The 12,768-nt window shown below is 35.6% G+C and overlaps 1 protein-coding gene across 1 annotated transcript; it reads right to left on the bottom strand.

Moving 5' to 3' along the window:
- Positions 1–3,847: 3,847 nt before the first annotated feature.
- LOC128234544 (uncharacterized) lies at positions 3,848–12,768 on the bottom strand. Its single transcript, XM_052948812.1, has 7 exons — positions 12,561–12,768; positions 9,176–10,711; positions 8,667–8,812; positions 8,078–8,236; positions 7,661–7,799; positions 6,518–6,648; positions 3,848–6,078 (listed from the first exon to the last, which is right to left on the bottom strand). Exons 1-7 carry the CDS (start codon positions 12,634–12,636, stop codon positions 5,842–5,844), a joined length of 2,424 nt encoding a protein of 807 aa, XP_052804772.1. The 5' UTR covers positions 12,637–12,768; the 3' UTR covers positions 3,848–5,841.

Consider the following 12,768-nt stretch of genomic DNA (forward strand, 5'->3'; position numbering starts at 1 on the left):
TCAGTATTCTATAACGATTTAAATTCGAAATCATTATTAAACTAATTAACAACTACGAATATCACGATACCTTGTGTTTTTCTCTTCAAATATGTGATCGTGAAGCAGTGTGTTCAATGCTCCCCAGAGTCAAATTCAGAAAAAATATCCATTTTGACTATGATGAACACGATATCATTTTGCTGTTTGTGTTTGTCAGAAGCTATACATTTTTGCGCTGTAATCCAATTCATCCTTGTTAATATACGACGTGCGCCAACGACTTTTAATAGACAATATACAACCCACGAATTTCTGTCTCCTTATTTTAACCGGAAGTTTCGCAATCATTCCACGAAAAAATCACAATAAACACGCTTTAAGTTCACCACGGTTTGATTTAAACAATGAAACATAAACATCGGAACGTTTTTTGTAGTAAAACATTCCTATATAGCTGCAGAAATTGCGAGAAATAAGGGGTAGGCAAAGTACTTTCACTTTTGACAGGACGTTGTTATGGTAACGGGTACCTGTTCTGTTTCCCGCGTATTTCCGACTGGTTAACGTGGTTTGAGCAGTAAAAAGACCGATAATGAATGACAATTGGTACACCAGTTGGTTCTGAGATATGGGTTATAGAACACTAATTTTATTTTGTTCTTAACATTGGAGCAACGTTCGTCGGAAAAAATAAAAATAAAACTACCAAAATGAATTTTATTTTTATTTGGGTTTTGCAATATTTAGGTACGGCGCTCCCGTAAATCTAAAGATATAAAAACTCTGGCCACACTTACTAGTCCTCAAAAAACTACTCTCATGTGGTAGTGTATCAATGAAAACACATAAAACGATCCGTGATGGTCAATGGGAGGTGATAAGAAATGACAATCAGAGTGAGAGTTGCGCATAACGTGTTCGGAGAGAGAGAATTTACTTCTTTAAGGGTTTTTATGCTTTAGATAGGATATCATTATATGATAACCACAATAAACCGTTTTTCATTAATCAAAGTATGTGGTTTGACTAATTGAAATAAGCTACTTAACCCTGTTAAGCTTAAGAAGTTTCGAGAAATTAGGGCCTGGTGTGTGTGAGTCGATAAGACTTTTAATTGCAAAATGCATAGACCGGGTCCTAATTTTCAAACATTCTTAAACCTAACTTAAATATGACTTTGTAAAACAGAAAGTAATTTATCGTATTGATTTCAAATATTATTTCCTTCACAAGCCTCAAATATTACACAGTTTATACCACTCAAAAATAGTGTGCAGAGCTTGAACCTGTTAAATGGGACTTGATTAAGATGTTCCGAGAAAATGGGGCCTGGCCGTGTACCGAGGCCCGGTTTCAGGTGCATGCGACACATTAAGTGCAGTCATTTTACATGGTTTTCAACAGACGCTTTATATTTTGAAAACTGTATGTACGTATGTTCGAGTTTAAATAGTTACACTTTCCATCTAAAACCGGAGTCTAAAAATATTATTTTTTTAGAACTGTATTATTATTTGGATCACAACGTTCACAAAATCAAGCACGATACGTATACATAACACTTTCCATGAAACGCTGTTACATTAATTAAGCGCTTGCAAGTTATGCGAGTTCGAGACGATCAGATTTTTATTTTAACATTTAGCACAGCACATTATCAATTCTATCGGGAACTGATATCCCCGATCTTTATTTGTACTAACATAACCCTCTGAAAAAGAGAGCCATACTTACTGTTTACGTCCATTTTCAACTTAATTACACTACTTCGGAAAGCGTTTTCTACGCATAACAAAATGTGACGGCTCCATGGTTTATAGGTTCTCGGTGATATGTAATTGCCTCCCTTTGACCATAATTTTCCTGTGTGCGGCTTCATTATAAAAGGTGATTTCAGGATTTGACGTGTGAGGCATCGGAGCCGAAAACATTTTGATTTCATTCTTTCTAAACACTCATTACCTCATTTTCATCAACTGAGTCGACCTCTACCTAGATCATGACCTATTCCTCCCTATATTAATGTTTTTAGCTCTGTCTTTCCTCCGTACCTCACGGTCTGCAGCCATGTCTACCTCTACCTACCATACTGCCTGCAGCCCATTCTACCACTCACTACCTCGTCTGCAGCTCTGTCTATCGTCTCTCTCTTTATCTCATGCAATGCAGCTTTGTCTAACTCTCACTACCTCACGGTCTGCAGTCATGTCTACCTCTACCTACCTTACGGTCTGCAGCCATGTCTACCTCTACCTACCATACTGCATGCAACCCATTCTATGTATTCCTACCTCATATCTGCAGCTCTGTCAATCTTCTGTCTCTTTATTTCATGCAATTCAGCCATGTCTACCTCTCACTACCTCACGGTCTGCAGCCATGTCTACCTCTACCTACCTCACGGTCTGCATGCTTTCTCTATATCTGTCTTCCTATTTCTATCTCACAATCTACATCGTTCTACCTCTCTACCTGAAGCTGTTCCTTCGTTTCTCTCATCATTTGCTGTCTATTGTTTACCTCTCAATACATTGCTGATATGCATAGCATGGTATGCAGCTCTGTATATCACTTACTACCAATTAGTAGCTCTGCCTACCTTACTCTGCATACCTCTGCCTACCACAACATAAGTATGACTTTGTGAGTCTTCCTTGCTTGAAAACATTTATTCTAAACAGTTAATGGTTTTGCAGTCCATTTTTTCCTATCTAAGGGGAAATGACTACTTCTAGTAAAAGCTAACTTGCCAATGTTTCATTAGCTTGTGACTTTCAACTAACATAATTGTATATATATATATTGCCAAGACTGTTAATCCTTGTGGTAACGTTTCACTCCCGTATAAGTTTGCATGTAATTTAAATTCGCCTCAAGGCTACAATTAAATGAATGATCATATTCATATATAAATATTTAACTTTGCTAACTGAAGCTTGGCGTTTCTCAAATAATCTTAAAATGAAATTAACCTTTGTTCATGCACAGAATTTTATAACTTTCAAAATGACATTATTTAGCATCAAAACCTATAAGATAAGGTAATCATTGTGACTAGATGAAATGCCCTTTAGTTTGATATAGTGTACACTTACTTGGTTATAATAATAATATTAATGTTGACAAGGTTGACAGGTATACATTTAGTCTAAGGTGTAATTGACAAGGCTGTCTGGTGTATTCAGCACAGCTAAAGAAAATAGTTTAACTGTTTCCTATCATATTTTTCAAGATTGCATACACCTTTTGATGGTGCGACTCTTGTCTATAGACAAAAGTAATAAAAAATTATTATGCAACATTAATTTTAAGAGGTTATATGTACATACACAGATTTTATCATAAGTGACAGTATCACTCATAGATGGTGAAACAGTTTTTATTTATTTATATCATTAACATTATACTATGTATATAATCATATTAATAAAATGTTTTCGTTATCTCAGACTGAAACTGTCACCGATGGAGTCAATGTATATGAAACTATTAACATTCATTGAAACTCCATGTGATAAAGTGCACAGACTTAGGACTCAAACTTTGGATTTTGTGAAAAGCCTTTCTAGAGCCATGGGAACATCTTCAGTAATTTCTTAACTTAAGTTGACTTCCTAAGATTTTCATAGTCAAGATTTAAATAAAAGTTGAAAGTGTGTTGATCATAAAAGTATGTACAGTGCATAGGCCTACTTTAAATAAAAGTATTGTATTTAAGGTAATATTAAATTCTTATTTCATATGACCAGTGAAATACCTAATTGATGAAAATGACCTAAGTTAGAAAATCAGTTCATGTTTTATGAATACTCATCCAGGGCCTGAGTCTGAGACTTGTTCCTTGAGCTTGAATGGCAAAAACGAATTTAAACATTCTCTAATTTATTCTCAAATATTCATCCAAAAGGAGATTAACAAACAAAAGTAAATGATTTACGATTCAATAATAAATGTAGAATGAAATATTTAAACAATGAAAACAATACATAAAACATAAAGATCAATGGACAATGAATTACAGCAAGCACAATGTACATGTATATAGCAGCTACATGTTTAATAACTAGAAATGTACATACATTCAAGAAATGTACACACATTCAAGAAAGTATGTTAAAATTGCGAAAAGTTAATATATAAATCAAATCTCATAAAAGAAGTTGTAACAATGAGCAATGTACATATGGGCAATGATATGTAGAAAATTTGTTAGATTTGATACCATATTGACAAATGGCACTATTTTGCTGTTAAACAAATAAGTTTAATGTAATCAAATAACATGTTTCTTTTTAACACATAACATTTTTCCTGTTTGCATACCAGTAGTAAGTGAAGGAAATACGATAAGATGTATATTGAAAATGCTTGACATCATACACAAGGCAAATGATATTTACACAAAAACTTACTTTACCTTTTATGTATACTCAATAATAGGTTATGATTATAAGAGTTTAATTAATCGTCTTAAGATATACACTTTGAAATGCCATTAAACAATAAGTACTGTAGTTTAATTGAGGCTTAAAGGGGTGAAATGGGGAATTTGTCAAATACAATCTTTTTTCTTCTTTTTTTTTTAAACCTGTTGGCACAGGCAAAATCTGTAAAGAATTCGGGGTAGCGCAGAGACTGTGTTCATAACATACATGTAGCATTTAACCAGAGTGTTAAAATTTGTAAAGTACTGACCAAGGAGATTTTGGAGCAAATTGTAGGTGCCACAACAAACACATTTATAACATTTTAAAAAACTATGACACATTAATGTATTTTGCTGTAGTTGATTGAATCATGTGATGAACCTTGACATTTAAAGTCTTATTTACAGCATCTTTGGTATAACATTGAACAATTTAATAATTATTTCAAACATGAAAGAACCAACTAAAGTGACCTTGACCTTGGTGTATTAGAACTACATATGTACGGTATGTAAGACTGGTAACTTATAACATTTATGACAAATGTATTTTTACAAACGCAACAAATCCCCAGAACCGATAAAAACACACTCAAAATAATTTTCTAAAATTCAGTTACATTATCAAGATAAGCATAGACAAAGCCTATTTACAATGAAAGCAATAGATTGACATGTTCATAAGACTAATAAACATTGCCAACAAGTTTTATATCATTATTAGGTATTTAAGGGACTCATTCACTTTTTGTCATTGGAACATAGAAAAATAAAATGAAAAAAAAATGTGATATGTAAACGAAATCCTTGTAACAATGATATAACATCATCGAAAGTTCTAATTAGGGCTATCTTGCTAAAAATTATTTAAAATGTGACAGAAAAATAAGCTCCATATTGCCACAAGCGTAAGCAATGCAATTAAAAGTTGAATTATTCTAGGCTTGAATTTACACAATTCTGCTAAAATGGGCATCTACTTGTAGTTCTTTGGTGTTTGCTGATTCAAAACAAGAAAAATAAAAAACGGTTGCCGAAATAAAGTCTGTTAGCGAGTCTATAAATCTATTTAAATACATTGGACGTTTCTAGTACAGACATTAAGCACAATGATACATACATCAATGAGTTAACCGCATGAAATTCATCATACCACATTATATCATCATCATCTATTAAAAAAAACACTAATCCATTTACAATCCAGTAGGTGGGCTTTTTACAGTTGCAACTGACAATATTTGATTTACAGTTATTTTACAACAACATTGATATACAGTTGTATTTAAATTGTTCTCTTCAATAATTAACACAATTCTCCCTGCACGCACATATCTATGTACACGTACCACATAAAAAATGAAACCAGCTCATGAGTTCAAACTGTATCTGAGACATTCCATGGCATTTTTCCACAGAAATTCTTGTGTCACTTATCGAGGTCCACTGGCTGCACTCTGTAGAGTGTTCCAAAGTCTGTTCCAAATCTCCACCTCAAAACTTGCCTTCAAACCCTCAGCAATCTTAATACATGAGCTGCCGTCAAAGGCTTGGGTTTTAACCACATTCTTAACTTTGTCTTTCGGGACACACTTCAAAATGGTGTCCACAAGGTCTACGTTTTTCTGCTCGATAGCATACATGAGAGGAGTCCGCCCACTTTTCTTGTCCTGCAATGAAAAAGGCAATGTTTACATAGTAGGAGAGCAGACCAATAAACCATGATATTCAATAATCAAATTTCAACCAGAGTTAAATCATATATACCGTACTATATGCTATTTACAAGGGTTCTTGTTTCATACCAAAATATTCAAAAATCATTTTTTTGAGCACATTACCTCTACATCTTCATGATATCATGTCCTGAACAATTATAATCTGACATTTAAAAAAATTGCAAAATGAAAATAATTTTGAATAATTTATAAATAGCTTAACAAAAGATTGTATACAAATATTGTTCCAGGTGGCTTAATTATAAAATAATGCAATTTCATATAAGAAGGTAAAAACTGTAAAACATTTTATAAATAAAAGGCTGTTTCTGGACTGATATATTCACATAACGTGTAATAGTCAAGCATCCAGTGTATAACATATGCCTACCTGTGCTGAAGGATCTGCGCCCGCGTTGATGAGGGTAACGATGATCTGGCGACTGTCTGTCCGCTCAGTGCTGTCTGCGCGTTTCTTCATGCGTCCGTGGGCCAGTATCGCACAGTGAAGGGCAGTCTGACCTGGAAAGAACAATGACAACTTTATCAGAAAGCATTCAAAAGGGAAATCTAATGAATAGAGATAAAAGGATGATTGAGTTTGACAAAAATCCATTGTTATCAACAGAGGTCGCTGATAATCATTTCCATGATATCAAAATCAAATATGGCCATGTTACTGTATTCTTAAACATAGAAATACATGTACACAGAAGGACACAGGTTATAATTAGTATCTTAATGTTGATATTTTTTGCAAAATGAAACATGCATTTAGAGTATTTCATTGGTAACAAGATGGAACAACAGGTCATAAAATACTATACTTCTGCTTTAATTGAACCATACTGACAGATATCAACTTGCTATGCTGTGTATGCACTCAAGATTGGGACAGGTTATACAATTTATCAGACAGTTGTTAATTTAAACATAAAAAATATCTCCCTTCAATTAAAGGAAATAAATTTACTTCACAAATTAGCATAACTTTTATAACCGGTAATTAATTTCCCTTTGTTATGTATCTCCTATCTGACAGTGTGAGTGTATTGAATTGAATCATGATGCATTTGTGAAAACTGCTAAGTTTAAAAAGTTACATTATTTCCTGATAGTTTGCATAGAAACAGACAATTGCCTAAACTGAACTGACATACATGCACAGTAGGTTTTACCAATTTGAAAATGTCAATCTGGAAATTCTAAAACAAGGGCAATGCCTTTATTTTATTATTTTTTTAGTTAGTTCTTGTTTTCTAATCCTCCAACATATTGTGATGTATTTCATTTCTATACATATAACGTATGTATGTTTGTATACTATTTGTTAAATAAATAAAGATTAAACTAAGGGCAATGCCTACACAGTTCTTAATGCCTAGCTTTAAAAAATGAAGAAATACCCACTTGACAAACACCATACATAATCATGACAATAATCAAGTGACTGATGCATAACTTGCCATTTCTATTTTATTCCAAATCAAAACGAGCTAATAAAACTAATCGGACAATTAATTTCTACACATACCATAATTGTTGCAGTTGTTGATGGTGATATCGGGGGCTTTGAGAAGCTCAACTAGTGTTCGATGATGTTCCTTGCCACACGAGGCAGCAACGTGTATCGCGGCCTTTACCTCCCTCGTGAGACCGTCCGTTGAAAGGTTCTGAAACAAGTATAAGCATGTAATTAATAATCAATGAGTTAAACCTTAATAACACAGCAAACAAGTTTCAGATTAATACCTCATAAATTTTGGAAAAATTTTGCTCCACAAACCCCCATTTAGCTATAAAATGAAGATTCAGTTCAATCGCTAAATATATAGAATATTTATATCAGAGTGGTTCGGTGTCATGTCATGTCAATTGAATCAATAAAAAGAAATTTAATATAAACTTAAGACAAATAAATGGACGATACATGTATAAATGCTGGGGTTACCTCTGCAAGAAAGTTTGCGTTGGCGCCATATTTGATGAGCATAGCAACCATGTATGGCTGGTTGATACACACGGCCAGATATAGTGGGGTCTGGCGCTTCTTGTTCTGTATGTCGACTAGGTACTCCAAATGTTCACGCTTCAATCGCTCCAGTAAAGCCTGAAGAACAACAAAGTAATGATGTAATATGTTAGGCTTTGCTACCGTATCATTACAGCAGACTGTGCACACAACTGGACTATATGTATACTGTTAGGATAGAACTTCATTTTGATTGCATATTAATATTTATATGATCTTGAACACAATTATTAAGTAACATAGTAAGTTGGCAGCAAACTGTAAATGTTAAGTTTATTAATTAATTATTATCCAGTAAAAAGAAATCGTTTTCAAATAAATCAAAATTTTACCAGGTAAAAATTAAACAAGTATCTTAACAAGCCTGAAGCCGATTGTTTAGAAAACAGTAAAAATACTAACTTTCTTAGTGTTAAGTGACAAATGTCTCTCTACAAGCCAGGGAGCATGTGCAAGCTTCATCGCTCTCATTAAACACTAAGCCTCATTACAGCTAATGATGACGTACCTGTAACATGTGGCAGTCTGTTTTCAGGACGGCAATGTGCAGATAGGTGTCACCCTCTTCGTCACATTTCTCCAGTTTCATTCGCTCCATGTCTGCGACTGTACGTCTCGCAATCATCAACAGCTTGTTCTGTTTTTCTTTGTCAACTAGAAAAATTATCTACTATTTATTTATAAATAACAAAACATCCTTTGTGACATTTTGAATAGGAAGCAGCAGTGTTCGGTGATTGCAAGTTCTTTTTTCTTTCATCATTCGATGCATTATTGCATTATTGGTGCAGATGAGTAAATTCATAATAACAAGTGATTATTTTCAGTATTAAATCATCTTTGGAAATGCTACATTTGCAGATATTTAAGAAGCAATATGTTGCATATACATTAATATATTTTGCATAATTTTCATCCCTACAAAATAAACATAACCAAAAGATCACTTAGTTAAACAAAGAAGAATTATAAGCAAAATTATCTTATGAAATTTCTATTCAAAATTCAGACACATACCATTCTCATTCCTATTGCCACCAGGGCCTCTGTTGGCACTAGACTGTCTTCCTGCAGCAGTTACACGACCCTTGGGTTGTGGGCCAGCCATGGTTGAGATTGCTTGGTTTGGTGTGCTAGAGCCAGATGTTTGCTGTCCAGATATCTTCGGCAGAATCTTTCTTGGTTCCCTCTTTTTAGAAGGGGGTGGATTCACAATCCTCATGCCTGCAGGCAGTATAATTATAGGCTGATTAGCTGCTGTAACATTTGGCATGACGATCTGTTGACCAGGTTGACCCATATTTTGCAGAACAGGAGCTACTGCTGGCTGAAGTTGTGGAGCAGGGGGCCCTAGTTGGAGCTGAGGCATCATGTGGGGCATAAAATTAGGTAGCTGCTGCTGCTGTCTGTTTAAAGCAATCTGCTTCTTGCGTTCCCTTTCCCTCTCTCCATCTTCAATAACATGTTTGAAGGCTTCCTCTACATCTTTCAATTCTTCAGCATCAATGCTAAAACTGTTTTGACTTTCCTCCGTCATCTGCATCAGGGGGCTTCCATAGCCAGAGGATGGAGAGGGTGTGGCTCGATAATTTGGAGAAGGTGCCCCATGGTACTTGGGTGGTGACATGCCCATAACCAGCTGAGTTTCATGCTGGGGACTGAGCCCACAGGCACTGTCAACAGAAGGTGGTGACATATAGGTCTGGCTGCCTGGGCTCACGGCCCTGTCAGAGTAGGGGCTCCCTAAGCCCTCTGACTGGGAATCTACACCGCTGTCAGACATTGTCTCTGAAGGCCTGCGGTAGTCCTTATAAGTTTGAGCATTGAAGTCGGTCTGACTGGTCATTTGAAACAAGTTCGCCATTCCGTTGCCCATTGAAGTCATATTTGTGGTGGGGAGGTCAAAAGCATTCCCAGGAACAATAGCGTCCAAGAGTTTATCAGCTTCTGTTATATCTGGTAACTGTGTCTGAACAGTCACCTCTCCCCCATTCATCCTGTTGTTCATCTTGATTGTGCTTGTTGGTGCAAAATCTTGTGTATAGAACTGTTGTGGCATTCCAGCGTTGGTGAAAGCAGGGAAATTTGCCTGCTGGTTCAAGTTGTTTAAGGTTGCATTACTGTCAAACATCCCAGGCTGAAAAGTTGTAGGTAACGGAAATAAGCCAGGCCTGACAAATTTTGATGGCTGCGAGGAACCAAAATCATCGCAGTCATCGTCATATGGACGTCTACCATTTGTATTATACGGCGGTTCTTGTTGACTATAATTTGATGGGAAATATGTCCCATTTGGCTGCATAACTGGGACATTTGGGTATGATTTTCTTGTGGTAATCACTGGCTGGCCATGCATCGGACCACGTTCAACAAACTCTGAATCATCGTCTTTATCACCATCCTTGCCACCCCTGTTTGCAAGTATTTCACTATCATCCTCTTCCACATCACTAGTTGATTCAGGAGCAATATTTAGCTTGTTGACAGCCTCAGACAGGTCCTTCAGCTCATCTGCCTCATCCTTAACTTTCTCCTTCATTTTGCTTCCAATGGCTACAATGCAAAGAATGGAAAATGTACAATCAGGTTTATTTCTTTTATCCTTTAAAAACTTATTAGGAGGTCACAAACAGAATTCAGATTTTTAAATACATATATGCACATGCCATGAGCATTCAAGGTACATGTAACTTGGACATTAATTTTGTTACAGCTTACATCACTAAAGCAAAATGTTTCACTATTGAACTCTGAATTATTGAATTTTGACAAAGGGTTATTAAACACCTAAATGAAGATAGTGATGTTCTTCATTAAAATCAGTTGAGATGTTATGAATATTAATATAGTGGCCACATCTGGTAAGGAATACTAAGACAGAGAGCATACAAAATGACTTTGGTCAAGTTTTGACAATTCGTGAGCCATAACTATGAAATATGTAATGCAATATTTTTGTTTACAAATTAAGTGATATATTATCCCTGTAATCCTTAAAAAGAAATGCTTAAGAAATAGAGAAGACGACGTGAATTTGGTCCAATGTTGACAGTTAAGGGCCATAAATCCAGCAAGATATTATGCCCATATTTATTGTAACCAAGTTTGGTAAATATTGCATAAGAAATGCTCAAGTAAGAAAGTAAACAAAGTGAAATTGGTCAAATAAGGAAACACAGTCTAGTATCTCCAGAGGTAATAACGGATCTGTATGTTAATCAAACTCGGTCTAAATATTATGCTAATGAATATTGTAACCAGATTTGGTAAAAATTGGATAACAAATAAAAGGGTTAACACCCCCTAACGAGAATGACCCAGACAACATCATACAGCATCATACAATCATATAATCTATATTATGTCCCAATGATAAACAAATAACCAAAGATATGCACCCCCCCCCCTCAGCCACAATAATGCGCATTTAGGGAACTTTGTTTAACATTTGGATATTCGTTTTGTTCCCTAAACGCCACCAGTCAACTGATTCATACCAATGTAAAATATATTCTTCAACTGTAATGCCACAAAACTAAACACTTCATTATAAATATAAAACACAAAAGTTGAACATTAATTGATTTAGCCAATACCCTTCTCTTATTACACTTAAGTGTTTCATAAAACATTTCAGATCGGCTTTTGTCAACAAAGTATTGTCATTTTAGCATAAAACCGTAAAAACCGTGCCCGTAAACTTTTCGCTCAATATACTTGGATCTGTCATTTTGGGCTAGAAAAAAAACAAGTGGGATATGGACGCGCAGAGACGCGAAATTAAAAATCGTCAAAGACTCTGGAGCGGCCATTTATATGGACTAAGCCCCCCCCTCCCAACACACATGAAACTGACCCCCACCCCGCCAATAATGAATGTGATGGAGAAAGCATTTTCACATTTTCCTTTCCCCCTGAGGAATTCCTTTCCAAACTTTTAAATAAACATTTATGATCTAATGAGTAATGTAAGTTCCAGTTCTACTCCGTCTCCGTGGCCTAGTGGTTAAACGTCCGCCTACGGAGCGGGAGGTCGTGGGTTCAATCCCTGGCCGCGACATACCAAAAGACGTTAAAAATTGGTACAAGTAGCTCCCTAGCCTGGTGCTCGGCATTTAAAGGGTAGTGCTTGGAAAAGTGCTTTACACCGAGCACGTAAAAGAACCAAGGGGTCTCTTCGAAAAAGAGCTAGGGTATCGTATCCGGACTTCCTTGTATCACACCAGTCTCTTCAGCGTGCTGTCCCTTCAGCAAAAACAAAGGACCCCGTTGGAAATAAGTGCTTGCACTTTCACGGGTTATCCTTGACCGCAAGGTCTAAAGAAATACATACATACATACATACTGTAATAACATTAACAATATCATAAATAAACAAATACAGTATTGAAACAAATCTTACTCTCTCCACGAGTAATATTTCGGTCCGACGTTTTCTCTACTCCAAGCACTATTCCTACGCCTGATTTGTCCTTCATGATTCCAAATAATAATCTTTAAACTCTGAATTTGTTCGCAAGAATTTACTCTCCAAGACTAACGGGGAAAATTCAGAAAAGACCTCTATCCGGAAACGAAAGTTGATTGGTAGAAAACAGTCGCTTCGTCAA

This window comes from Mya arenaria, chromosome 5 (assembly GCF_026914265.1).
Source record: "Mya arenaria isolate MELC-2E11 chromosome 5, ASM2691426v1".
Taxonomy (NCBI): Eukaryota; Metazoa; Mollusca; class Bivalvia; order Myida; family Myidae; genus Mya; species Mya arenaria.

What these genes read in the sequence shown, in the direction of transcription:
- LOC128234544 (XM_052948812.1), bottom strand. Translation starts at nt 12,636, where the DNA reads ATGAAGGACAAATCAGGCGTAGGAATAGTGCTTGGAGTAGAGAAAACG. An exon ending in AAATATTACTCGTGGAGAGA is followed by an intron (nt 10,712 to 12,560) that starts GTAAGATTTGTT and finishes TTTGCATTGTAG; the next exon opens with CCATTGGAAGCAAAATGAAG. An exon ending in CAACAACTGCAACAATTATG is followed by an intron (nt 6,649 to 7,660) that starts GTATGTGTAGAA and finishes TGTTCTTTCCAG; the next exon opens with GTCAGACTGCCCTTCACTGT.